General features: G+C 33.5%; 3 protein-coding genes across 4 annotated transcripts; 1 reads left to right on the plus strand and 2 right to left on the minus strand.

Moving 5' to 3' along the window:
• Positions 1-4428: 4428 nt before the first annotated feature.
• On the plus strand, positions 4429-7801 carry LOC106356749. Its single transcript, XM_048736780.1, has 2 exons — positions 4429-7269; positions 7369-7801. Exons 1-2 carry the CDS (start codon positions 5289-5291, stop codon positions 7671-7673), a joined length of 2286 nt encoding a protein of 761 aa, XP_048592737.1. The 5' UTR covers positions 4429-5288; the 3' UTR covers positions 7674-7801.
• A 1429-nt stretch (positions 7802-9230) lies between these two features.
• LOC106352949 lies at positions 9231-13074 on the minus strand. 2 transcript variants are annotated; one of them, XM_022689218.2, is made up of 4 exons: positions 12529-13073; positions 11457-12325; positions 10779-11375; positions 9231-10495 (listed from the first exon to the last, which is right to left on the minus strand). In XM_022689218.2, exons 2-4 carry the CDS (start codon positions 12321-12323, stop codon positions 9965-9967), a joined length of 1995 nt encoding a protein of 664 aa, XP_022544939.1. In that variant the 5' UTR covers positions 12324-12325; positions 12529-13073; the 3' UTR covers positions 9231-9964. The 2 variants fall into 2 exon arrangements, with proteins under 2 accessions (XP_022544939.1, XP_022544938.1); XM_022689217.2 differs by having other exon boundaries at positions 11457-13074.
• A 2833-nt stretch (positions 13075-15907) lies between these two features.
• LOC106352948 (alpha-glucosidase 2) lies at positions 15908-23516 on the minus strand. The gene is made up of 23 exons (XM_013792598.3): positions 23338-23516; positions 22719-22988; positions 22552-22620; positions 22343-22480; positions 22115-22232; positions 21771-21853; positions 21602-21697; positions 21338-21506; positions 21098-21240; positions 20919-21005; positions 20405-20590; positions 19673-19840; positions 19416-19536; positions 19267-19336; positions 18815-18902; positions 18587-18707; positions 17973-18166; positions 17781-17889; positions 17326-17481; positions 17134-17236; positions 16779-16952; positions 16465-16610; positions 15908-16221 (listed from the first exon to the last, which is right to left on the minus strand). The coding sequence occupies exons 1-23, from the start codon at positions 23356-23358 to the stop codon at positions 16028-16030; spliced, it is 3024 nt and encodes a 1007-aa protein (XP_013648052.1). The 5' UTR covers positions 23359-23516; the 3' UTR covers positions 15908-16027.
• Positions 23517-24323: the final 807 nt, after the last annotated feature.

Genomic DNA, 24323 nt, shown 5'->3' on the forward strand with positions numbered 1-24323 from the left:
AAAAACTTGTGAAACTATAATCAGCCCCTTGTGACCAAACAAAAAAATCTAATTTAGTTTTACGAATATAGCTCTTGAAAGTCGTCTGAGTCTTCTGAGATATTGTAAGTCGTCGTGACCAAACAAAAAAATAGAATTCTTTTTTACGAATATAGCCCCGGAAAGTTGTCTGAGTCTTCTAGGGTAGTTGATCTTAAAAATAATTTATAAAAAATTTAAAAAATATTTTAACAAGTGAAAAATTAAAATCATGTAATTATAAACAGTTTTAAGTAATATAAATTAAGATATAATAAAATTGAATAGTTTTCAACATAGATGAGTGAAAGTAGTTAATCATGATATTCTTTGCCTTAGGGTTTGACAATATATGTTGTAGTATTGTATGTATTCTTAGGGTTAGATTTTGGAAAGCTTAAATATTTTTCTGAAAAATTAAAATTTTACGTATATGTATTTATTTCTGTGTATAGTAAAAACTTTTTAAGTTTAATTTGATTTTATGAAGTGTTTCGTTAGTTAATTTAGTTTAGGGTTATGTTTAGAGTCTAGACGATTAGAATACTTCTTTGAAAGTCTTCTAACTCCCACTAAAATTATTTTAGTTTCTCGCTAAAAATATTTTAGTTTCCTGCTAAAAATATTAAAGTCTTCCAGGTGACTTACAAGTAAATCGTCTAGTAAGTCTTCTGAATCGAAAATATTTAACCTTATTGGAATTTTTGTCTCTATATATGAAGAAAAATTTACACATTCTTTATCCTCCTCTTAAATGGCTGCAACAAAAATAGTATGTTCCTCATTCTAAGACTCTCCAACCTCTCTTTAATCTCTTTGAACTTATAAACACCAAACTTTATATCAATTTATTGTTTTTGTATTATGTCTTTCTCACTAATTTATCTTGTTTTGCATGTTTTTCATCACATGGTTCTCATCTTCCATTCATGTAAAGGTAGATCTATTAGTTTTAGTTATGTATTTTTTTTTGTTCTATAAAGGTAAATATATCTAATCTTCCACTCATTTTCTCTGTTTTTAAGCCATTTGAACGTTTTTGGATATGCAGGTTTTTCAGATTTGGATTTGGATATGCAGGTTTTTCAGATCTGGAAGACTTCTGGGTAAGTCGTCTAAAATATAATGCGTTAGGAGACTTCCAGGACGACTTACCTGGAAGTCTTCTGACGGAGTCTTCTCACATGTCTCCCTTTCATAACAGATTTGAACGTTTCGGTAAGTTTTTATGTCTGATTTTTCTTCATTTGGTAACTTCATGTTGCATAAAGTTCTTACCTTTTTTCCAAACTAAAACTCTCCATACCCATTCTAATCTCTTTTACTTGAAAACACCAAACTTTATATGAATTTTTCATTTTTGTCTCATATCTTTCTCATTAATCTATCTTTTAGTTGCATGTTTTAACCAGATGGTTCTCATCTTCCCCTTAGATATGTACTTTGTGTGTTCTATAAACGTAGATCTATATAATCTTCCACTCATTTTCTCTGTTTTTAAGTCATTTAAACATTTTTTTGATATGCAGGTTTTGAGATTTGGAGCAGATATTGGAAGATTTATGGGAAGTCTTCTCAGAAGTCTTCTAAAATATAATGCGCTAGAAGACTTCTCGAAAATATTCTGGAAGACTTCTCGGAAGTCTTATGGAAGACTTCTTGGAAGTCTTATGGAAGACTTTTCAGAAGTCTTCTAGCGCATTATATTTTAGAAGACTTCCGAGAAGAATTTCCATAAGTCTTCCAAAGTCTTCTAAAATATAATGTGCAAAAAGACTTCTAGGAAGTCTTCTGACGGAGTCTTCTTTCATATCAAGTGGAGTCCAAGCTTGTTTTTGTAGAGGAACGATCTATAATAGTTTTGTTTCTGGTCTGGTTTGTGATTTGCATGTGTACTCCTTTAGTTGTGATATTTTTTGTAAATTTGAAGAGATATTAATAAAAAAATTGGTAAGTCTTCCAAAGTCTTCTAAAATATAATGTGCAAAAAGACTTTTAGGAAGTCTTCTAACGGAGTTTTCTTTCATATCAAGTGGAGTCCAAGCTTGTCTTTGTAGATGAACGATCTATAATAGTTTTGTTTCTGGTCTGGTTTGTGATTTGCATGTGTACTCCCTTAGTTGTGATATTTTTTTGTAAATTTGAAGAGATATTAATAAAACAAATTGGTAAGTATGTTCATATTCCACAATATTATCTTTCCAAAATTATTTGACATAATTGAAGTTATTGATACAACTTCAATAGCAAACACACAATAACAGAAAAAAATTGATCAAATTTATTACAACTAAAAGAGAAGAATTCTCAAAAAAACTTAGTCAAATTCACAAAAGATAAACCATTACATAAGTTCAAAGATATAACACTTTCATTAGAAGTCTTCTAGCAAAAACATCATTGATGCATATAACAATAATGATACTTAAGTCATTGATACAATATATTAAGAATCATTTTAACCATTCTACTCACTCATAGCAAAAAAAATCATTGATGCATATAACAATAATGGTACTTAAGTCATTGATATAAAATTTTACCCACTCATAGCAATAATCATCATTGGTGCATACTTAAGATGGAAACAAGCAATAGTAACTAGTCAAAACATATCACAACTTTTACAATTTTGTGTTGAAAAACTTAGTCAAATTTAGTAAAACTAAGGCATAATACATATTTTGAAAATATGAGTTTTACATATTTTGAAGTTACTTAATACTCTTAAAAATACAAGTTATTCAAAAACTAGCGTAGAAGAGTTCCACAGAAATCTTCTCGGATCAGCTAAAAACTTTAATAAACATGAATGTTGGTAACCTCATAAATATCACAAATTAAGTTATAAATTTAATTCAGTAGCTAAAATATTGATTAGTAGACATGAATTAACAAGAAAATGTTAAAAAATTCTTTATAATTTTAGAAAAAATGAAAGTATTAAACATTGACGCAGACGACTTCCACGGAGGTCGTCTGGCAAACTTCTAGGAAGACGTCCATTTATGTTAGTTTTGCAATTGATTTTCAACCTAGACGACTTACATGGAAGTCGTCCATCTTTGCTTGTTAAAAAAAAAACTCGAGAGAAAACGGGTTAGTTTTGCATTTGACCGGATTGTGTCAGAAATTTGACATTTTCTGGACGACTTACACGTAAGTCGTTCAATAAAAAACTAAAAGATCAATATTTTGTTAAACCTAGACGACTTTCATGTAAGTCGTCTCAGGTTAGTTTTGCAATTGAAAAATAAAACAAAAAAATATTATTTTTTTCTAGACGACTTACATGGAAGTCGTCCGTCCGACGACTTACATGGAAGTCGTCCAAGATAAGCAAGGTTTGACCAGAATCTCGGAGTAAAATCATGGACGACTTCAATGTAAGTCGTCGGACGGACGACTTTCGTGTAAGTCATCCACAAAAAATAATTTTTTTTGTTTTATTTTTCAATTGCAAAACTAACCTGAGACGACTTCCATGTAAGTCGTCTAGGTAAAACAAAATATTGATTCATTAATTTTCTACTGGACGACTTACAGGTAATTCGTCTCAAATTTTTTTTTAACAAACAAAGATGGACAACTTCCATGTAAGTCGTCTATAAAAACACATTTAAAAGTCAATTGCAAAACTAACCTCTGCATTGACCAGCCAGACGACGACGAACAGATCTGGGAAAACAACTGATTTCATAGTTTCAACCAGTGAGATAAATTGTTTAGCACACGTAAGTCTTCTCCAAGCACCCAGAATCTCAAACAAAAGTGACCCACCAAGAATCGTAAGCTTCAATGGCTCTATGAACCATAAAAATTTTAAAATCAAAATCTTGTGTTTTTTGGATGAATATGGAGAGAAAGTAAAAGAGATGGTGTTTTTAGTTCATAATAATTGAGAAATAGTGTAAATCGATTTTTAGGTGCATTAAGAGCTTCAAATTGGTTGTTCATGGTGGTTGGTGTATTGATGGCAATGACAATATTGTGAATACTAGAGGATGATAGAGTAAAATATGCATTTTCAAAAAAAAAAGAAAAAAAAAGTGATGGTATTTTCGTGAATAATCTGAACTTTGGAGGTGAAAGAGGCAATCAAAGTTCCAAAAAATTATAGGTTAGTTTTGTGTTTGATTTCAAGTTTTGACTCATATTTGCAAAACCCCCAATATTTTAACAGAAAATATAATATATTGTATACTGTATAATTATATATATATATATATATATATTAGAATTTTATTTCAATTTTATTTATATATTTAAAATTATAAAAATAAAAATAATAATATTATGACATTATCACTAAGAGAACAATTTAATTTCTGATTGTATTAATTAATTTATTTTACATTATTTTTCCAATCAAAACCACACTTTTTTTTTAGCAAATTCGCATTTATTCTCTAAACTGCATAAACCTCAATTACACTGTACCATACTTAAATTTCTTATCGTTTATATTTTCAAAACTGTAGTTACCATTTGACCCTTCATCTCACTTCCGTTTTTATTAGGGAAAATTGGAAAAATGGGACACTTTGAACTTTTATTTGTCACAATAGGATTTCTGATATTTTGGACAATTCTGGACATATTTTACCCTTTTTTAATAGAAAAAATAGTAAACTGAATTTTAAAAATGTTAAAAAATATCAAAACTATTGGAAACATAAGTATGACAATATATATGTTTAAATTGTTTTTTTTTTTAAAATGAATCATATTTTATTTCATCTTCTAGCTACAGTTATAATACTCATTCTGGTCATCTACTTAGTCTAGAATTCGGCTACTAATGTTTATACATAGATATATCTTTGGTATACAACGTAACCTATCTTTTCTTATATATTCTAACCAAAGCTAGGTTACGTTACGTTATAATCAAGAAAGATGTCTTTCTTATACCTTTAGCTTGGTTACGACATGTAGCCACAATGCGTTGATATACCCTATCTATATTTGGAGCCATGATGTGGTCTGCCTTTTACCTTATGTGGCGCCTAGGGAAGAATATGTTTCACATCTACTCTACTGTGTTCTGACTTACATAGGTTATACATTCTACAGGAAATCCGAAAAATATGGAAACTTCCATAATCGGTTAAAGATGTTTCCTAAATCTAAACTAAATCTTCCCTAAATATCTCCAAGAATATTTTCTCCCACGTTTTTCTCCTTCTCCCACGATCTTTTGTCGTCGTTCTTTGTGTTTCTCTCTTCTTCATCGACATAATCATCTCTCTTTTCTCTATCAATACAACATGGTTCTAATCTATGTCAAATCGGGTGAATGGATGTGTAGTCGCGGTGATGACTGGAGTTTCGTGGTAGACAAAGAAAGGCGTGGTCGAATGGTAACATTAGCAACTACTACTACGTTGAAGCAGCTCAAGATAATGGTGTGTGAGGATTATGGGGTGGACCATAATGCCATTAATGCCGAGTTCAGTTATTCGTTGTTGAATCAAAAAGGGAATCCTCCTATTATTATCACCAATGATCGGCAAGCATCTAATTTTGTGGGCTATGCAAAGAGGGAATCGTCTACTACCTTGTGTGTGATGTTCTCTGTTTCCGGTGTAAATCAAAAGGAACGAGTCAATATCGATTTGAATAAGGAGCCTTGCGATTCAAGTAATGTTGAGGATGAAGAAGTTCCTGAGATAAATCGAGCAGAGTTTGTCAAGCCGTCAAAGGAGTCTTTTGTTAAAAGAACGAATCATGTCGCTGCAGATGGTTGCGGTCCTTTAAGGAGTGAAAACATTGAACTTTTTCAAAACAATGGAGACAGTGATAAGGATGGTCGAGCTTGGAGAGGAGACTTCGTGAAGAAGGATCAAATTTTCACAAGTAAAGGGGTTCTGAAGGCAACAATGGAAATTTTAGCGATGAAGAATAATTTCGATTACACTGTTATCAAATCCACGAGAAAATGGTGGTATATTCGATGTAAAGATGCATTGTGCAACTGGACTGTGCGTGCAGAAGGAATAGATGGGTCTACATATTTCATGATCAACCAATGTGATGGAAGACATTCATGTGCTCCTTCAAAGAAAAGGAAATTCGGAAAAACAGCATCAGCAAGAACAATTGGGACTCTGATACAACATCGATTTGATGATGCAAACGATGGCCCAAAACCGAATGACATCATTCAATTTATGAGAATGGAGCATAGTTGTGAGATTACTTATTGGCACGCTTGGGAAGCTCGTGAGTTTGCTATTGCAGCTGCTAGAGGTATACCAGATCGCAGTTACTCTAAAATACCAGCATATCTGCATATGATTAAAGAAGCAAATCCTGGTACGCATACTCACTATGAAACTAATGAGAAGGGAAGATTCATGTATCTATTTATGTCATTTGGGCAATCAGTTAGAGGATTCTACAATGCAATGCGAAGGGTGATTGTTGTTGACGGAACTTTTCTGAAAAATAAATACAAAGGGACACTTCTTGTTGCTACTGCTGTAGATGGTAACTCTAATTTGTATCCGATTGCATTTGGGGTTGTTGATTCAGAGAATGACGATTCTTGGGGGTGGTTCTTCAGACAGTTGAAAGTGGTTATTGCTGATTGTCAAGACCTAGCTTTTGTCTCAGATAGAAATGCGTCTATTTCTAAAGCTATTGGGACTGTCTACCCTCGATCAGCACATGGAATTTGCATTCATCACTTATTGACCAATGTGGTCTCATTTTTCAAGACAAAAGGATTGACTGCGTTGGTAGAAAAGGCTTCACGGGCATATAGATACACTGAATTTCAAGAACGTATCACCGAAATTTTTGATATGAGTCCTGAGCTTGGAAGATATCTACGGGAGGCTGATGTGCGCAAATGGGCTCGTTCTCTCTTCCCTGGTTCCAGGTATGACATTAGGACCACGAACCCTGCAGAGTCTATAAATTCAGTTCTTAGAATACCTAGAGAATATCCGGTTATTCCTTTGCTTGATAGTATAAGAGAACTGTTGACTCGATGGTTCTATGAGCGTCGCTTGTTAAGCTCAAAGCATCTAGATCCTTTAACCGCTAAGGTGGAGAGAAAGATTGATAGGAGAATTGTGAAGGCAAAAGGATTCCAGGTTTACAAGGTTGACAACTTCAGATCGGTTGTAAAAGGAGACATATATGATTGTCATGTTGATTTGGAAAGAAGAACATGCACATGTGGTAAGTATGATATAGGAAAAATTCCTTGCCGACACGCCATTCCTGCAATTTATTCACGAGGTATGGAAGTATAAACACATGAATACTTGAGAATTATTTATTTTCGGGATTTTCATCATATAGACTTCATATTGATCAAGTTTTTTTTGAGATTGACAGGTATGGAAGTGCACAGATTCACTGACGCCTTATACAGCACTGCAGCGTGGAGAACCGCCTATGCAGATTCCATTAATCCAATAGCAGTTGTAGAGTCAGAATGGAATGTCCCTGCTGAGGTTAAACTTGCAAAGGTTTTACCACCAAAGACAAGAAAGAGTGCTGGTCGACCAGTAAAGAGAAGGTATGAATCAGTAGAAGACAAGATCGCATCTTCTCAAGGATCAAAGAAGAATAAAAAGCATAAGTGTAGCCGTTGTGGAACTGAAGGACACAAGAGAGGAACATGCGATTTACCCATCTAGTTTGTTATGTGTCTGCATCTGTCTCTGTTTTTTTCTTTATTGCTTTTGAAACAATTTGATCTTCTGTTTAAGAACCTATTTGACAATTTGGTATTTGCTAAACTATAGAGACAAATCGATTTATTCTAGTAACAATCAAAGTAATTGCAAAATAATTCGTTTCAGTAGATGATGATCACCTCGAAATAACAAGAAACATGGTCTTAACTTCTTTGAAAATAAGAAACAACAAGTTGAGGAAGCACATAAAAGTAGTTGAACATCATGCATAGATATGGTACAAGAAGACCATCACCAAACAACACACAAACAAAGCTTTTATGCCCCTAAGTTCCCTAATGCATTCCAAGGTCTTCTCTTCGCAATGGCACATTGCATCTTCCATCTCTTGAATTCTACTCTCATGGCGTGTCATCATGGCCTCACCAGCTCTCACTGATTTCTGAAACTCGGAATTGTCAACGAGTAACACGTCAAACAGGTCTTGGAAGTCTTCAATCTCCTCAACAACTGACTTGTCAGTCCATTTGAACAAGTGGGTTTTGTCCTTCATCAGTAACATCCAATACACAATTAGATTGACTAATTCTACTCTCATCGGACAACAACGAGACAGTTATATGATAACATGACTAACCTTTTGAGATCCCAAAGGACAACAATGAAATAATCTTCCCGGATTTTGAATTGTTTTTGAAGTGAAACGATTCACTGCCTCACCGCAATTGCATCTTGTGGGAATTCCCCGTTGTTTCGCGAGGCGATCTCTTGTAGTGGATGAAGAATTTACTGAAGACATGAGGGAGTCGATCTCCAAATTTTCGCCGCTGCAATCTCTCTGTCGAGGAAGAATGAGGAAGAAAAGAGATTAGGTCAAAAAAATAACCAAAACTACGTCGTTTCATACTCCCAGAACGCGTATTCTAGCTAAGGCAGAGCAGAAAAAAATCATTTTGAATTTATCGATAACACCACAAGAACTTTGTCTTTGAACCCTCTAAATTAGTGTTTAAACATCTATCAAACATAGTGGACGGACGTACTTAGATAGTGACCAATGTACAAAAATAATCAATAAATAGGTGTGTGTTTGAGGCGTTGGATTAATTTGTATTTGGTTTTAGTTAAGGGTTTGGTTAGAGTATGTCTACGGTTATGGTTTTAGAGTTTATTTAGGGTTAAGGGTTTGACTATGAATTACAGATTTAGGGTTTGTTTAGGGTATGATTAAGAATCATGATTGTATTATGGTTTTAGGGTTTGGTTAGGGTATGTCTATGGTTATGGTTTAAGTTAAGGGTTTGGTTAGGGTATGTCTATGGTTATGGTTTTAGTTAAGGGTTTGTTTAGGGTTTGGGTCCTCAGTTTTTATGATTTTGTTCTTTATAGGGTTGTTTCATAATTTATACAAAATCAAAGCTAGAGTTGTTTCTTAATTCAAATCAAATACCAAAGCCAAAGTTGTTTTCTAATTCTAACAAACCAAACTACTAAAATCACAGTTAATCAATCATCCTCCAGGTCAAAGACCTCAGACCTCTCCCATGGTGAAGGCACATATCGTGTCATAACCTCAGCAAAGATGGGGTCGTGTGCAGCCTCCCATAAGTCCACTCCAATCTTCTGTCTACAACCCATAATGATTTCATCATCCACTAAACTGACGTCAAGACCAAGCAGCGAGCATTCCAAGTGCTTCAAAGCGTATGCACCGCAATCACAACAACTTTTATTCAATCTCAACTTCATAGGCACATCCACGATAGAATATGATGAGAGGAGTAGCTGCTTCTGTCTTTCTTGTGGTGCAACGGACTTCACAATCCTAGGAATGATAGCAGCAAACTTCTCAACGTACTGTCTGTTCTTTCCCCGACCGCAATCAAAGACTTCTACTTTTCTTTCAATGATGTTTACACAGACACCAACCCAGTGATTACCTGCGTTCGTGTCCACAAAAATTTGTAAACGAAGAAATGTATACTAGGATGTAAAAAGAACTGAATGGTTACCATTTACAAACAGAGGAAAGTAGAGTCGATCAACATCAACACCCCAAACTAGATCAGTCCGCCCATGAGATGGAAGCTCTCCTCTGCCGTACCCAAGAAGGAAATCAGGCAATTGATAGGCTTTTTTGTTTGGTAAAAACTTCTTGTATGCAGCGTCTACTTGGAGGCAAAACATAGCACTCATGAAAGCAACACGCCGAGGGGCCCAACGATTCAATGTAGTGTTCACACGCCATATAAACATAACCGCATCCATCTCCTAAAAATTTACAATGAAAGTTAAGTAATATAGCATATAAGAAGTGTTAGGAAGATAAATTCACTAAAGGTTAGTACAAGATTCATTACCTCGTTTCCAAGCCATTTTCCAGCACTTACTACTCTTGTAGCTACAGACAAATTAAAGCATGTAGGACCAATTGTTAAAGGTATAGGCTTTAATGCCCATTCCGTGAATCCTTTCCATGACTCTTCGGAGATATAATAAAGTGACGCCTGCGGAGAAGCATCTTCTGGCAATGGTGAATCGCTAAGCTGAAGTCCATGACCTTTTCTTTTGCACCATTTCTCCCACTGTGACGGCGGTGGAGCTGTATTCATCTCTGTCTTTTCTTTCTTTACTGGATTATCCACTGAACCTCGGACCGAAGTCATTGGAGTCCACCAGTCTTCTTCTTTTTTGTCCTGAGATGGATCAAAGCCTGGCACATACGACGTCTGAGAAAGCCCTTCAACCCCTTGTGTACCTATCCCGCGACCCAAATCATCTGCTTCACTATAATTCACATCGAATGTAGTCTCGGAACCATCCTGTTATTTCATGACAAATAAGCAATAATTGAGATACCAAAATACATTATCATTAATAATTATTTTACATAAAAGTTCCAGACCATTACATAAGTTCAAACAAGACACTTACAAACCAAGAACACTTACACACCAAGCACACATACAAACCGAGACCTTATAAAGTACAACAAAATTCAGGCCGATAACTTAGATGCCAATAAAACAAACAGACACGCAAACCACGAACTTAAACAAGACAAAATAACATTGAAGAGGATGGTGAAGACTAGTGTTTGTTTACCCCGCGTGTGGACCTCCTCAACGGTGCCTGGCTCGTCGATGGCTTTGTCGGTGAAGGCTCTCCAAGCTCAACTTCAACGCTGGCTTCCTTACGTGATTGTTTAAGCTCTGTCCGCATCTGCTCAAATGTCTCGGCCATCTGTTTCTGTATCCTTTGTTCCATTCCAGAGAAGTTGTGCTCAAACAACTGTGTCATAAAAGCCTTCATGTCTTCATTAAAAGGAGCTTGCTTTGCGCCACTTGCGAGAACCTTATGCTTTCTCTTCTCCATACCACGATCGGGAAGCCTCTTTTTACCCCTCTTTGATCTAGAACCAACGTTTTTTGATCCTTTCGGAGTCTGAAAGTCGTCATCACTCTCGGCTGCTTCAACATTCACGCTTGCTTCATCATTCACAGCTGATTCGTCATCGAGAGATAAAGAAATCACTTCATTTTCTTCAGTTTCCCAAACATGCTCACTAAAATCATGCCCCTTCTTTATCATCTCCATCAGAACCTTGATTCTGTCATCCTCCACATCATCATCTCTGCGAAACGCCTGAGCTTTGACAACATCATAATTTCCTGTCCATGAGATGTATGGGTAGATGTCATCCTACACAAGACAGGGAAATACAGTTAGATACTAACTACTCATTTCAAACCGGAAAGAGTCGTCATAAATAGATAAAATTACCTTGGGTGTAATAATCTCCTCCAAGCGAATGATCTCCTCATATGACACCTTCGCAGCTCCCATCCAGTTTATGCATCTAGGACCGTCCTTGAAACCCTTATCCAGCTTTTTTCCACAAAGCTTCCCGATTTTTGGCACCGCTTCCATTGCCCAAATCTGCAAGGCGTATGAGAAGCCATCCAAGACATAGCTAGTGGTCTTTTCCTTCAGTTGGGAACGATTTTTGGCTATGGATTTGCAGAGAAGGTCATAAGCAGCAACTCCCCAAGGATACCTTCGAACTCTGTCAAGATCCATGACCACCGCGATGTACTTCAGGGGGATATTAGCCTTCTCATCTCTCGCCAATACCACACAAAGAATGATCGCCAAGTAGATAAGACGTATGCGATCTGCATTCTTCCATTTCTTTACAGCTTCCTTGTCCTTAGTCCACAGGTTGAAGAGTGTAATTGTTCCATCTTTTCTCCTCAAAACCTTGCTCCAGAAACCACCATCATATTTCCACTCTTCAAACTCCTCAATCGAAATGTGAGTATCGCATTCAAACCCGGTTACGGCGTGGAACTCTTGCAATGAGAATCGAAGCGGTCTCCTCGCAAAGACAAACCATAGCTCGTGCTGTAAGAAAGTCACCAGCTCCCTACACAAGAAGCTGTGTATCACCCTCGCAGAGTATCCAAGACCATTCTCATGGAGCTTAAAAATCTGATGAAAAACTGGGTCTTTCTTCACGACATCCAACTCCTTTGGCAGCCACGCTTGGAACTTTCGGATTATGTAGTCGATCCTGCAGTTGTTGTTGATCTGAGTAACTCGGGGCTCCTCGCCCTCCTTAAAAAGCCTCTTCGGTAGCTCCTCAGACATAGCTACAAACCGTGACAAAATTATTAGTTCAACATGTAAAGGTTTCAATATCATCACACATGTAAAGGTTTCAATAATATCAACCAATCCGTGAAACAAAATTATTTTAAGAAACACGGCAAATCATTTTAAAAAAAAATCAAGCTTTAATGGAAGAACACTTCGATTTCGTTTAATATGAGAATCTATAGATGAAATCCAATACCTTCTGTGAAGAATTGTGAGATTGAGAGGCGAAATTGATGGAAGAACACTTCGAAAATCGATTTGACCCGACGAAGAGGAAGAACGATTCGCAGCCGTTGTGTCTTCAGTGAGATCGAAAAGGATGGTGACGGAGACGAGAGTAGAGACCACGGGCTGATGAAACACCGACGAAGAACAGAGCTTCTCACCGTTGAACCCTAAATCGCCGTGGGAGAGCGACGAGTCTACGACGGAGAAGACAAAGAGAAAGGGGAATTAGGTTTGCGGCATCCCGCGTCTCCTTTTTTCCCATTTAGTGTTTTTTTTATTTTTTAATTTTTATAGATTTTAATTTTAACATTAAAATCTATTACGAAAATTATTATAATTTATAATTTAAATTCAACATAATTGGTAAATTAAGGGTACTTTGGTATTTTACAAGATCTAAAATCCTATTTTCCTAAAATATCTTCTAGAAATCCTAATGTGACAAATCCAAGTTCAAAGTGTCCTATTTATCCAATTTTTCCTTTTTATTACTCACGATTATTTCCACTATCATTTTCTTTTTCATATTATTATCATCTTAAATATCTCTTTTATATTATTTGAGGAACATTATAGATAACTAACCTTAAGTTGATGTGTTATTATCAAAATTGCCATTTCCTATGTGGCATCACCACAAGCTCTCTCATACCCTATATTTAAAAATCCTTTGTTAACTAGACTAATTACAATAATTGCCATTACTTGCCATTGATCATTAGATTATAACTTTACTAATATAATATATGTTTTTTTTTTCATTACAATGACGAACAAAACATTGACGTTCATGTTTAATGCGTTGTTATTATTATTATTATTATTATTATTTCCTATACTTACAAAGTTACTTATATATGAGATAACAATTTTTTGGTAATATACGTGTTATAAATTATACTTCTTAAAGTTAAATAGTTAAATAAAAGAGATATATATATATATATATATGCACATGACCAATTTATAATCATGATGTTTCGGATTATACCATTATGTGTATATATATCGGATTTCATGTAACAAAATATTACCGTTAAAATTATAATATCTATGATCAAGTTAAATAGATTGAGACAAAAATATTGTATACCATTTTATATATAGTTATACAATTATATATATTGTATAGCATTTTATAGATAGTTAGACACAATCTAAGTATAATGTCTACATATAGTCTAATTCAAGAAAAATGGCTAATTATAGTGTCTACAAATTAATTAAATGTCTAACTATAACAAAATCACGATGACCTGTATAATTCTGTTTAAGGACTTATCACATTTAATGATTGTTACGAAATCACGTTGTCTAATAGCATGAATTAAAAAAAATACAAATTCAAATCTGGGTGATATTAAAGAAACATGATTTACGAGCACAACCGTGATTAATGATTGTTAAAAGGAAACTTCTAATAACTTTGATATATTTTTAAATTACAAATGGTAACAAGGCGTGGACCATTATTTTTGATCATTTTTTGTAATAATATAACGTCGATTATGGTTACAAAATTGGAAACAACAACTTAACTTTTGTATATAAGGAAGTTAGATTATGCATTCAAATTATTGTAATTAATTAATAATCATGAGTTTTATTATTATTATTAATTGTGTCATATAAAGGAAGTTTGATTTAACTATTTACAAAATTAAGGTAAGTTGCGATTACGATTGGAGCGCAAGTTACGTGAAATCAAATATGTAATATTTTCTTTAATTACGGTGATTATTTTATGTTTCATTAACCACATGGGCAATGATTTCTTAATATAAATATACTCCTTCTACAATTCATTGACTCACTATACCCCTTTTTATTTGTTTCTTTAAAGTTTGTTTCTATCATATTTTATTTTTCTATTATATATGTTTCTTTGAATGTTATATCATATTTTTTTTATTATGAAATCAATAATTCTATTTCCTATGTTTTGTTTTGTCTTAAATTCATAATAAATTAATAAAAGTTATTGCATACTATTAAACCTATTTTTTAAATAACATCAATCTAATTTACACATAACCAATTACACACAATTTTTTTTTCAAAAAAACACTTAAGCTTACATTATATATACATTCACACTTTTGTTCCATATATAAATTTTTTAATATATATAAATTAAAAAAAAAAATTCTTTTGGTCACTCGTTCTGCGCAGAGCGCGGTTTATCACCTAGTAATAAAAAGATTTCTCATATTTATTCATGCCAGCAAAGTACGGTTCAAAGTATCCCACTACTTCTAATCCCCTATATATTAAAAGAGAAGCATTACAACATATTTTTGTAGCCACATGTCATCACCACAATCATTCTAAGAATCCTTAGGAAAATATGTTGGTCCATATAAATATATAATAAGCTTTTTATTAAACTAACCATAAATTAATCATAAATGTTATTCATTGTTTTCTTAAATAAAAATCATGGAATTACCTAATGTGGCTAAAGTATATATGACAATTAATGATTTTGAATAATAAATATTTGATAAAAATTAGCCTATTCTCTATCATTTTTTTTACAATTTTAACTTATTAAAATAAATTAAACAACCACATTAACTATATAATAAAAATTTAGATTTTTTTCATATATGTTATATTTTGAATTTTTAAAAATGAATATAAATGAATAAAGTTGTTAAAAATTTCACATTGAAATTTTTGTGATCCATGGTTTAAAATTTATGTTATAACAAGATACAATGATTGCAAAATTACATAAGTATGAAATCTTATTTAATAAATATTTTATATATGCATATTAATATTTTTTATAATAAATTATATACCATATAAAATACATATGTATTTTAATTTCGAATTTGCTTTGAATATTTTTGATAGAAAATTTGAACAATTATTGACAAATTAATATTTAGATTTTAAACTTTGCATTGAATGTTTTTAAAATTAGAAATTACTAAAACTATTAAACATCCCACAAATTTTTTATTGTTATCATTGATTTAAAATTTTTGTTATACGGAAATAAAACAATCAAAAATAATATGAGTATAAAATATTTTTTAACAGATGTAAATATTAAAAATGTACTATATATCTATGTTAATATCATTTAAACTTAATTTTATAACATATAAAATAGAAAAAGTGTTTGTCTGGATTAATAAAATTTATTTAAGTATTTGTACCAATTTAATTATATATGTAATAGTTACTAAAATTTTTAATTATTCAATATATATTTATTATTTCATAATATGTAAAAAATATATATTATACTTAAAAATAATTTATATATAATATTCATTCCGTGCAAGGCGCGGGTCTTAACCTAGTAGTACTTATATATGTTAATATGTTTTATATGCTTAAACAAACACTGCTGATTCGCTTATTAGTGCATAGAAAACTGAACGACCCAAGTACAACTAGCGAAGTAGATTCTTGCGAATTGAGGAAATGAGTTAAACACATTTGCAGTACAATTATGGGAAACTTGTGACTTCATATTCATGCTCTATTTCCAGAGGAGATTCCTTGGAAACTGGTCGGTCCTCAGACCATAGCTCCAAGTTAACCGTTCCACTGTCCCAGTTGACAATACATTTGACAACCTGACTAACGTCGAACATGTTTACCAGCTGTAGATTGAGGCTCTTGTCCACCAGCATCCATTTACCTAGAAAACAGAAACATAGGAGTATGAGTTTAAACATATGTTACATGCTCGATATGTTTGGAAAGTTATTCATTTGCCAAACAACTACTGTTGATCAATAAAGAAAGGTTTTCCACCAGTTTTAAACCAACCCTTTTGCTAGTGTTTTTTTTTTTTATGTTATTCATCAAAGCGCAAGTGTTTCTACTGCAGCTATTGACTAAAACATGAGAACAATATGAAGAGCGTACAGGTACTACTTACCATGTGGGATGTTGTTTCCTTCATATATTTGCTCTCCAGAATCTGGCCAAACCTCATGCTTTAATCCATCAATCGATGTGAAGGACACAAATGATTCGGTTGGATGAAAAAGAGTGAAAGTTGGATGGACTCTTAAGCATGCCAGCCTGCAGCGTTTAGTAACCATCATCAAATGAACCTTCCAATGAATTGCAAGCAACCTATTGTCTGAAAACTCTACTTAAATTACACAACAAAGATTACTAAACGGTTTCACTGCTACGGTTATGTAACCTTGCAATAATGTTAGGAAAGCTTGAAGCAAGTAGACAAACCTTGAATATCCACCAGAACCAGCACCGACACTTCGAGCTTCAATGGTAGAGGCAATACGAAGAATGTTGGGGTTGTCACTAGGTATGTTAATTTTACGCTGAAGAACCAGTCCACCGCCTACATCACCTTCTAAGATAAGAGATTCTTCTTCACTTGCATGTTCTAAATCCGTCCTACATGAGATGAAACAATCAGTTCAGATTAACATAAATAAAATTAATGCAGAGAGCGTTGCCTTCCATAACATGAGAAACTGATGCAGAAGGGAACTCTTTGCACTATTGTATTTCATATCAAGATTCAGCCTCGTAAAAGAATAAGTATGTGTGAAAGAGATTGTCAAAGTAAACTTACTCAATGATATTATATTCCTCAGTGCATCCAGATGACCGGTACTCAGTACTGCTGTACTCTTCATAGCCATTGATATCTATCCTGCTATGAAGCCATTGAACTCCTGAAAATTGTAATCAACAAAAATTGTAAGTAATCATGGACACAACCTTTCTCATAAGCTTTACTTGTAAAAAGAAAACTAATTATTACCTGATGGAACATGTGACATGGATAATATCCTTCCACCAATCCAAGGAATTATATTTAGTTTCCAATTGCCATTGTTCAGCTCAATTGGGATTCTTGAAAGTTCCATTCCCTTTTGTCCAGGTAGCATTTCCTTCTCAGGTATCAATTTTGTATTTTCTACATTTTAATAATACAAATTGAAGACATTATTTATAAGTTCACAAATAACTATGTAAATTTGAATTTGGGTCTAGCTATTTCTTATGAATATGTTCGCAAATTCATGCAGATGGCTAAATATCAAAAGGCTACAATGATGAGCCACACATACTAAGATAGAGGCTAGCAGCTATATTTTCTGAAAGAAGTGTACATCAGTATGTAACAAGGTACCAAAAAGCAATACATCTCACTAGTTACAAAACTGATTACACACGCAGCTGCATGCATATTTAGAAGATGAGATTTAAACTTACCCATATGAAGTTTGAAGCTCTCATTGCTCTTGGTTATTAATTCTGAAACTTCATGTTCTGAAGGCACATTAATCTTGATAGTCTCTCCATCCATTCCCCAAGCATCAAGCTGTTCAACATTATTTTATATTCACTTTTTTTGAACTTATAGTTTTACACACAAGATTTTCTTAACAAGAGAAAGAGCGGTACCATTGCACCGCCTCCTAGTAATAGCCGGACATGAACACGGCGCTTTGGCCTCTGCCAATCTCCTTCAGTTTTTGAAACCTTAACAGTAACAATGGACGAATGCTTCTCAGCAATGTAGTTTGTGATTAGAAATTTTCCTTTAGTGTAGCCATATCCATCTCCATCATCCTCAAACAAGAGGCCTTCAGCTTTGCCTGACATAGAAGAGATTGACAACAGTAATAAGTTGCAAGATGAACAAATCTATACTATTATTTACAATTGAGTTTTCGGAATATAGTTCTCTCATTTACTTATCAGATTTGAAAAATATAAATTACCATTAACGAAATAGCTTATTTACTAATAAATTCAAAGCAAAATTAAAACAAAAATTCAAATGGTGTTCTTTTATTTCCTATAACTCAACCTATATAATTTGATACCAAGAAGTCAAAAACAAAACTAAATTGTAATCCCAAATATTTATCTCTAAAAAACTATTTTATCAATTTCTTTAAAAAACTAATTTATTTCCGCTCAAGGCGTGAGAGAATCAGCAGTTTAATATACTATTTTTGCATAGCCTAGGCCAAAAGCAGATCTCCTCTATCTGGATCATAAGCTAAACTTACCATTTTCATCTAATGACACAAGTAGGGTCAAGTCATCTGACAGAGTAAACTCCCCAACATGTAGATGTGGAGGAGCCACTGATATAATGGATCCACCTCGTAAATATAATGTCGGTAAATCCTGACACAAAAAACGAGTAAACAACATTTGGAAATCATAAAACAAAAATCTAAGTTATTTACCAATGAAAGAAGAGGAGAGAGAGTCAGAACTATCAGCAATCATACCGGATGTGAATCTTCAAAATCAAACCTTAGCCAAGTTCCTTTGGGAATTATGTGATGCAATTCATGGGATCCCTGATTATTTAAAGTGCTAGACAATGATAGAACAAACCAAAGACAACTTGATGAGTATATGCTTTGCAGATTAAACTACTGAACAACTCAAAATAATGAATAAACATTTTTCCGGAAAGCTTCTACAGTTACAATGACTAAAAGAAAAACAAATAAGGTGAAAATTTCTGATGACAGTGTTGTTATTCAATTGTGCAACACCTCATAAGTTGTTATTCATTATGCTCAACATATCTGATCACTTGTTTCAATAATTCACTCTAATAGCATTAAACACTTCAATCGAGTGGCCAAAATCAGAACATATATCACATAACATAGTGAAGTCATGACAAGCTTTTGGAAAGGAAAGCAATGACTCTGAATAGGGAGAAGAAAACCTTGCATATATGAGAAGTGGACCCAAGAGAAAGGCGTTTTCAACAGTCCTTAGTCTAAAATCTTTCGGATCTGCATATAGAGAAGAGTAATATATAACTGCGAAAGTTCAGGAGATGGAACACAATATTTTACAAAAAAAAAAAGCTACCAGCGAAAAAGATTGGAGCTGCAACTGGAGCACCAGTTGTATGGGCAATGTAAAATAGGGTGTAAAAATGTGGTAACAGTTGGTAGCGCCTCTTCAATGCGGCACGACAGACTTCCTCACACTAATCAAAAGACAGTAGCTCATAAGTGACAATAAAAATCTCAAAACAAGAAGTTGACTTTCTTTATAAGATGGCATGCATATCTTGTAAAAGTTATACTTTCAGGTGTATATCTTTCTTATAGTAGGAGCAATACCTCTCCTCCGAAAGACCATGGCTCATGGTCATCAGTGGCAACCTCAGAATGGCCACGACAGAATGGAAACATAGCTCCAACGCCCATCCAACGTCCAAATAGCCGCGGAGTTGCATTGCCACCAAAGCCACCTATATCTGGCCCTGATAAGGGCTGACCGCTAAGCCCCTGAATGCAATTTAACATATCATAGTTAAAAATAATGTAGCAATCGTATATGAGAAACCTTCCAGCAAAATCATATTTTACTCATTTATGCGGCTAGCTCTACTAAAGTGAGAAAAAGGTATGATGTTATAAGCAGCATTGGAGCTTAAGGAACACAAGACGGTTATCTAATCTATTAAAAGGGAAATACAAAATTATATTACTTTATCATGCCATTAAGATATTTATTGAATCTATTTAAGTATGTTTGTTTTTTCCTAATTTAAATTATAGATTTCTCTAATCGAATCTTAACCAAAATAGATTTACAAACGTTTGAAAATACGGTTAATGTTAAGAATATTTACCATACGATGTAGAAAAACTTTTTTACGTATATAAAAATGAAACCGAACACCCGCGCAAAGTTATAGTTAATGTTTATGTTTATAAATTTTTAAGTTGTCAAGATTATTTAGGCGTAATAGTCACACAAAATAGATCAATACTAATTATTGTGAATGATAATTCCAGTCAATGGTTTTATGTTGTGATAAAGATGAAGCAAACTCTTGAAATTCTTACCAGCTGAAGCACCATGGATATAGACATATGTAGATGCTCCCAGGTTGAAAGGTTATCTCCTGTCCAAGTAGCAGCATATCTCTGGCTCCCTATGAATCCAGCCCTTGTCAATACAAAAGGTCGCTTATTCTTATCAGCTAGCTCAATCCCTTCATAAGTTGACCTTGCCATCAAAGTCCCATAGACCTAGACAGTGACACAATCTTCAATGTGTTAACTTCAAATGCCTAGAATTGTACCTAAAACATGCAAAAAGACAGCTACCGCAAGAAGAAAATGTTTATATTTTGGCTAAAATATACATTAAGAGACCAACACAGACATTCATAATTGTCGTAGCAATAATAGATATTTGTACTAGCTGTATGTCTGTCTATCACTCTATATATTACACACACAAAACCACTATGTAATGTGATAATCTAGAACGGCAAGGACTCATTGCAAATGTGATAATGTGATACATGCAGTAATGCATAGGAAAATTTAAAATTGAGTAGAACAAGAAAAATACGTTGTGGTAGTGTGAGTGGTTTTGAACACCTCCAAGCTCATCTTCTCCACAGTGAATATTGTTCTCAGGCATTGTCTTTGTCACTGTCTGCGCATAGACAAAATAAGGACACATGAAAAATGGAAAAAGATTCAGACTATAAAATAACAAAAGATGAAAGTAAGTTAGACAAAGTTTACGTTGAAAACTGCAGGCTCATTCATATCGTTCCAGATACCATCAACACCATTTGATATAAAGTCTTTAACTAAACTAGCCCACCAAGACCGAGTTTTGGAATTTGTATAGTCAGGGAAAACGCAAGGTCCAGGCCATACTTCACCTAATGAAACCAAACATAAAATTTCCGGAATTTGCTGCATATACATCAAGATAACAAGACAAGATAGCATGAAAATCATAACACCAAAGTGAAATACCAATGAAGGGCTTCCCATCTGCTTGTTTAACCCAAACATCGTCTTTGCTTCCACTATCGTAGACAGAATATCCTTCCTCTTTCTTTATTCCAGGGTCAAGCATCCATACCGCTTTGAAACCATTATTATGAAGATAGTTTGCCAAAGCACTAGGATCCGGGAAACGTTCCTGAACGTTATATTCCATAAATTATTAATTTTATTTCATACCATGGTAACTACTGGTAAAAATATACTTGAAATATCCAGAACAAAAAAAAATGCCTTGTCGAATGTGAAACAACGAAAACCGTCCATGTAGTCAATATCCATCCATATCACGTCTGCAGGAATCTTCTTGTCACGAAATGTTTGAGCTATCTGCAATCACTTATAACCTTTCATCATTTCATCAGATTCACCAAACAACCAGAATATAAACAAAAACACTGACCTCAGCCACTCGCTTCTCTGACATATAACTAAAACGGCATTGGTGGTAGCCTAAGGCCCACTTTGGAGGCATGAAAACAGTTCCTGATAAATAGAAAGTATATAACTTTGATCCAAAAAGAAGAAAGTACATAACTTTTCTTTTGCAAGAAGTATAAAGTATTATAGCAGAATAATACTTGTTAAGGAACAAAAGTCAAGACGAAAAAATAGTCTCAAACCATATAAATTGCTTAAACATTTATCATAACTAGTGATCTTTTCTATAGTCATTGAACCAAGTTAACAGATGATATACGATTAAGAGTTCGAAAAATGATTAAGGAGAACCATTAAAAAACTTACCTATGGCGTGCGACAGGGACTCCAAGACAGCAGTGGGTGAAGAGAATGGACCAAATGTGATAATTGGATATGATGTTGGAGCGATTATTCTTATGATACCCTCTTTCCTCAGATCAATCTAGACAACAACAAAAATATGTTCTAATTGAAGAAGACATATTACATAGCAACGAGGGGCCCGGTCAGTAGTAAAAGAGGTGGCACCAACAAATTAAGCTATTCATATACCTCACACTTTTGTGTTGTATCAGCAAGAACACCTAGAGTTTCTCCAGTTGGAAGAACAACTAGCACCCATGGATGTGACTGGTACAGTGGGGTGGTTCCAGGGCCATATCCCCATGCATCAGTGTTCCATGTAAACACCTGAACATTTATATTTTCCAAATTAGTTAGGTGAAATAAATAGATGATGTATGCAAAAGAGAATGACTGACCCGTTTTCCTGTTCTCTCCAACTCGCCACCAACTTCTCCCGTTCCATAAAACGACGTGCCAGGAGGAAACTGCATCACAAGTTACAATTAAGTACCGAAATACTGGTATGTTCTTGGATCATGTCAAAATTAACATTGTAAAATAAGTTTTAGAAGACGCTTATAACCTCAAAAGTAACAACTTGCTTCTCCTCAAGAGAAACACAAGTAGGAGTATATGCTGGAACATTGTGACTTATAACCGGAACTTCCCTGTCTTTGATGTTTTTAAATGAAACACTTGGAAATGCAGCTTTCCTATGCTCCACGGAACAGTCAAACCGGAAAACTCCATCCTCCAAAATCGGCTCAAAAATCATTTCGGTTGGAGCAATACCTATAGTTTCCGAGTTATCTCCACTAACTGTCATCTTGACTATGTTTTTTCCCTCTTCCTTCTGCATGCAAAGTGGTTGTACAAGTAAGTTCGCATATAACCTTTTTAGTTATAAGTTCTTCAAGCAAACAAGAGAAAGAAAAAACAAATTAGCCTCTATCTGAAATATGAATGCTATTACACAAGTTATTGATAATCAATCAAACCAAAGCTCTGTATCCAGAAGTCAACTCAACGTCGACTAATCCTTTTAATAACTATACGGTTGATAGTCACCAAAACTCGTTAACGTCAAACTAAAAATCAAGTTAATCCTCCAAATGAGAGATATCAAAGGATGAACGTAAGTTAAAGGCGAAATAAATTATCAGAAATGTCAAAGAGGACCATGTAATCTAGCAAGAAACAACCTGACTGTGATCTAACTGCATGAAAGAACAGCAACGGAGCGATCTGATTCAGCAAAGGAAGACAACGATCGTTAATGAAGAAGGAAGAAGATCGATTTCCTCTAGTCAATGCTGACGATGATTGTGCTGCTTATGTCAGTATATGAGCTCTCCATTGGTGGACACTGGACACTAAGTTTAGTTTTATATTCGCCTCGAGTTCCACCATCTTAATATAATAAGAAGATTTATCGTTAAGAAAAGTTTTATAATAATGAAAAGATTTACTGCAAACTACTAATTATAAAACGTACGAGTTCTTTTTGTGGTTTAAATTAATATTTTTCATCAAGTACTAAATGACTAACTAATTTTGCTTTTGTGTGAGATTATATAAGTTGCCAAAAATAATGTATTTCCTAACATTCCCAAAAATAATTAATTTTTTTTTGTGTGAATTTTTTTATGGTATTTCTTTCTTTTCTTGGGTTTATACTTCAATGTAAAATTTAAAATGATTTTAATCTTTTCATTATGGAAAATGAGTTATTACTATTGCCTAGTTTGGCAACTTATTCCTTTATTTTTATTAGTTGTGAAATTTAATATTAGGATCTATCTTATATATTAAAACAGAAGTCATGACTTCTTTTCATGTGTGATTTTTTTAGTTTGGACCATTCCTAGAAAATATCATATTTAACATAAGTTCATTATTATATTTTTTAATATCTTTATCTTTTTATTTGAAATACAAATGAATATATTTAAAATATTCTAACAAAATCTTTTTAAAATCTTCTTAGAATCTTTTTAAATTTACTTTCAAAATTAGTTAGTTTTAATTTAAATTATCATAAAATATAATTAGAAATTAAAATTGAATATAGTTTTCGTTTATAAACGAAAATTTAAATAAAATGAAATTAATTAATTTCACAAATACATTTACTAATAATTTTTAAAGATTTTGTTAGAAATAAATATTTATTTTAATTTTACTTTTT

Source organism: Brassica napus, chromosome A1 (genome assembly GCF_020379485.1).
Source record: "Brassica napus cultivar Da-Ae chromosome A1, Da-Ae, whole genome shotgun sequence".
NCBI lineage: Eukaryota > Viridiplantae > Streptophyta > Magnoliopsida > Brassicales > Brassicaceae > Brassica > Brassica napus.

Excerpts from the sequence above, each read along its gene's own strand:
- LOC106356749 (XM_048736780.1), top strand. The coding sequence starts at position 5,289 with ATGGTTCTAATCTATGTCAAATCGGGTGAATGGATGTGTAGTCGCGGT. Across the intron at positions 7,270-7,368 it reads TCCTGCAATTTATTCACGAG|GTATGGAAGTGCACAGATTC; the intron begins GTATGGAAGTAT and ends TGAGATTGACAG.
- LOC106352949 (XM_022689217.2), bottom strand. The coding sequence starts at position 12,377 with ATGATATTGAAACCTTTACATGTTGAACTAATAATTTTGTCACGGTTT. Across the intron at positions 11,376-11,456 it reads AGGAGATTATTACACCCAAG|GATGACATCTACCCATACAT; the intron begins GTAATTTTATCT and ends TGTCTTGTGTAG. Across the intron at positions 10,496-10,778 it reads TGAGGAGGTCCACACGCGGG|GATGGTTCCGAGACTACATT; the intron begins GTAAACAAACAC and ends ATGAAATAACAG.
- LOC106352948 (XM_013792598.3), bottom strand. The coding sequence starts at position 23,358 with ATGCAGTTAGATCACAGTCAG. Across the intron at positions 22,989-23,337 it reads TGCAGTTAGATCACAGTCAG|AAGGAAGAGGGAAAAAACAT; the intron begins GTTGTTTCTTGC and ends CTTTGCATGCAG. Across the intron at positions 18,903-19,266 it reads CCACTTCTCATATATGCAAG|CACTTTAAATAATCAGGGAT; the intron begins GTTTTCTTCTCC and ends ATCATTGTCTAG.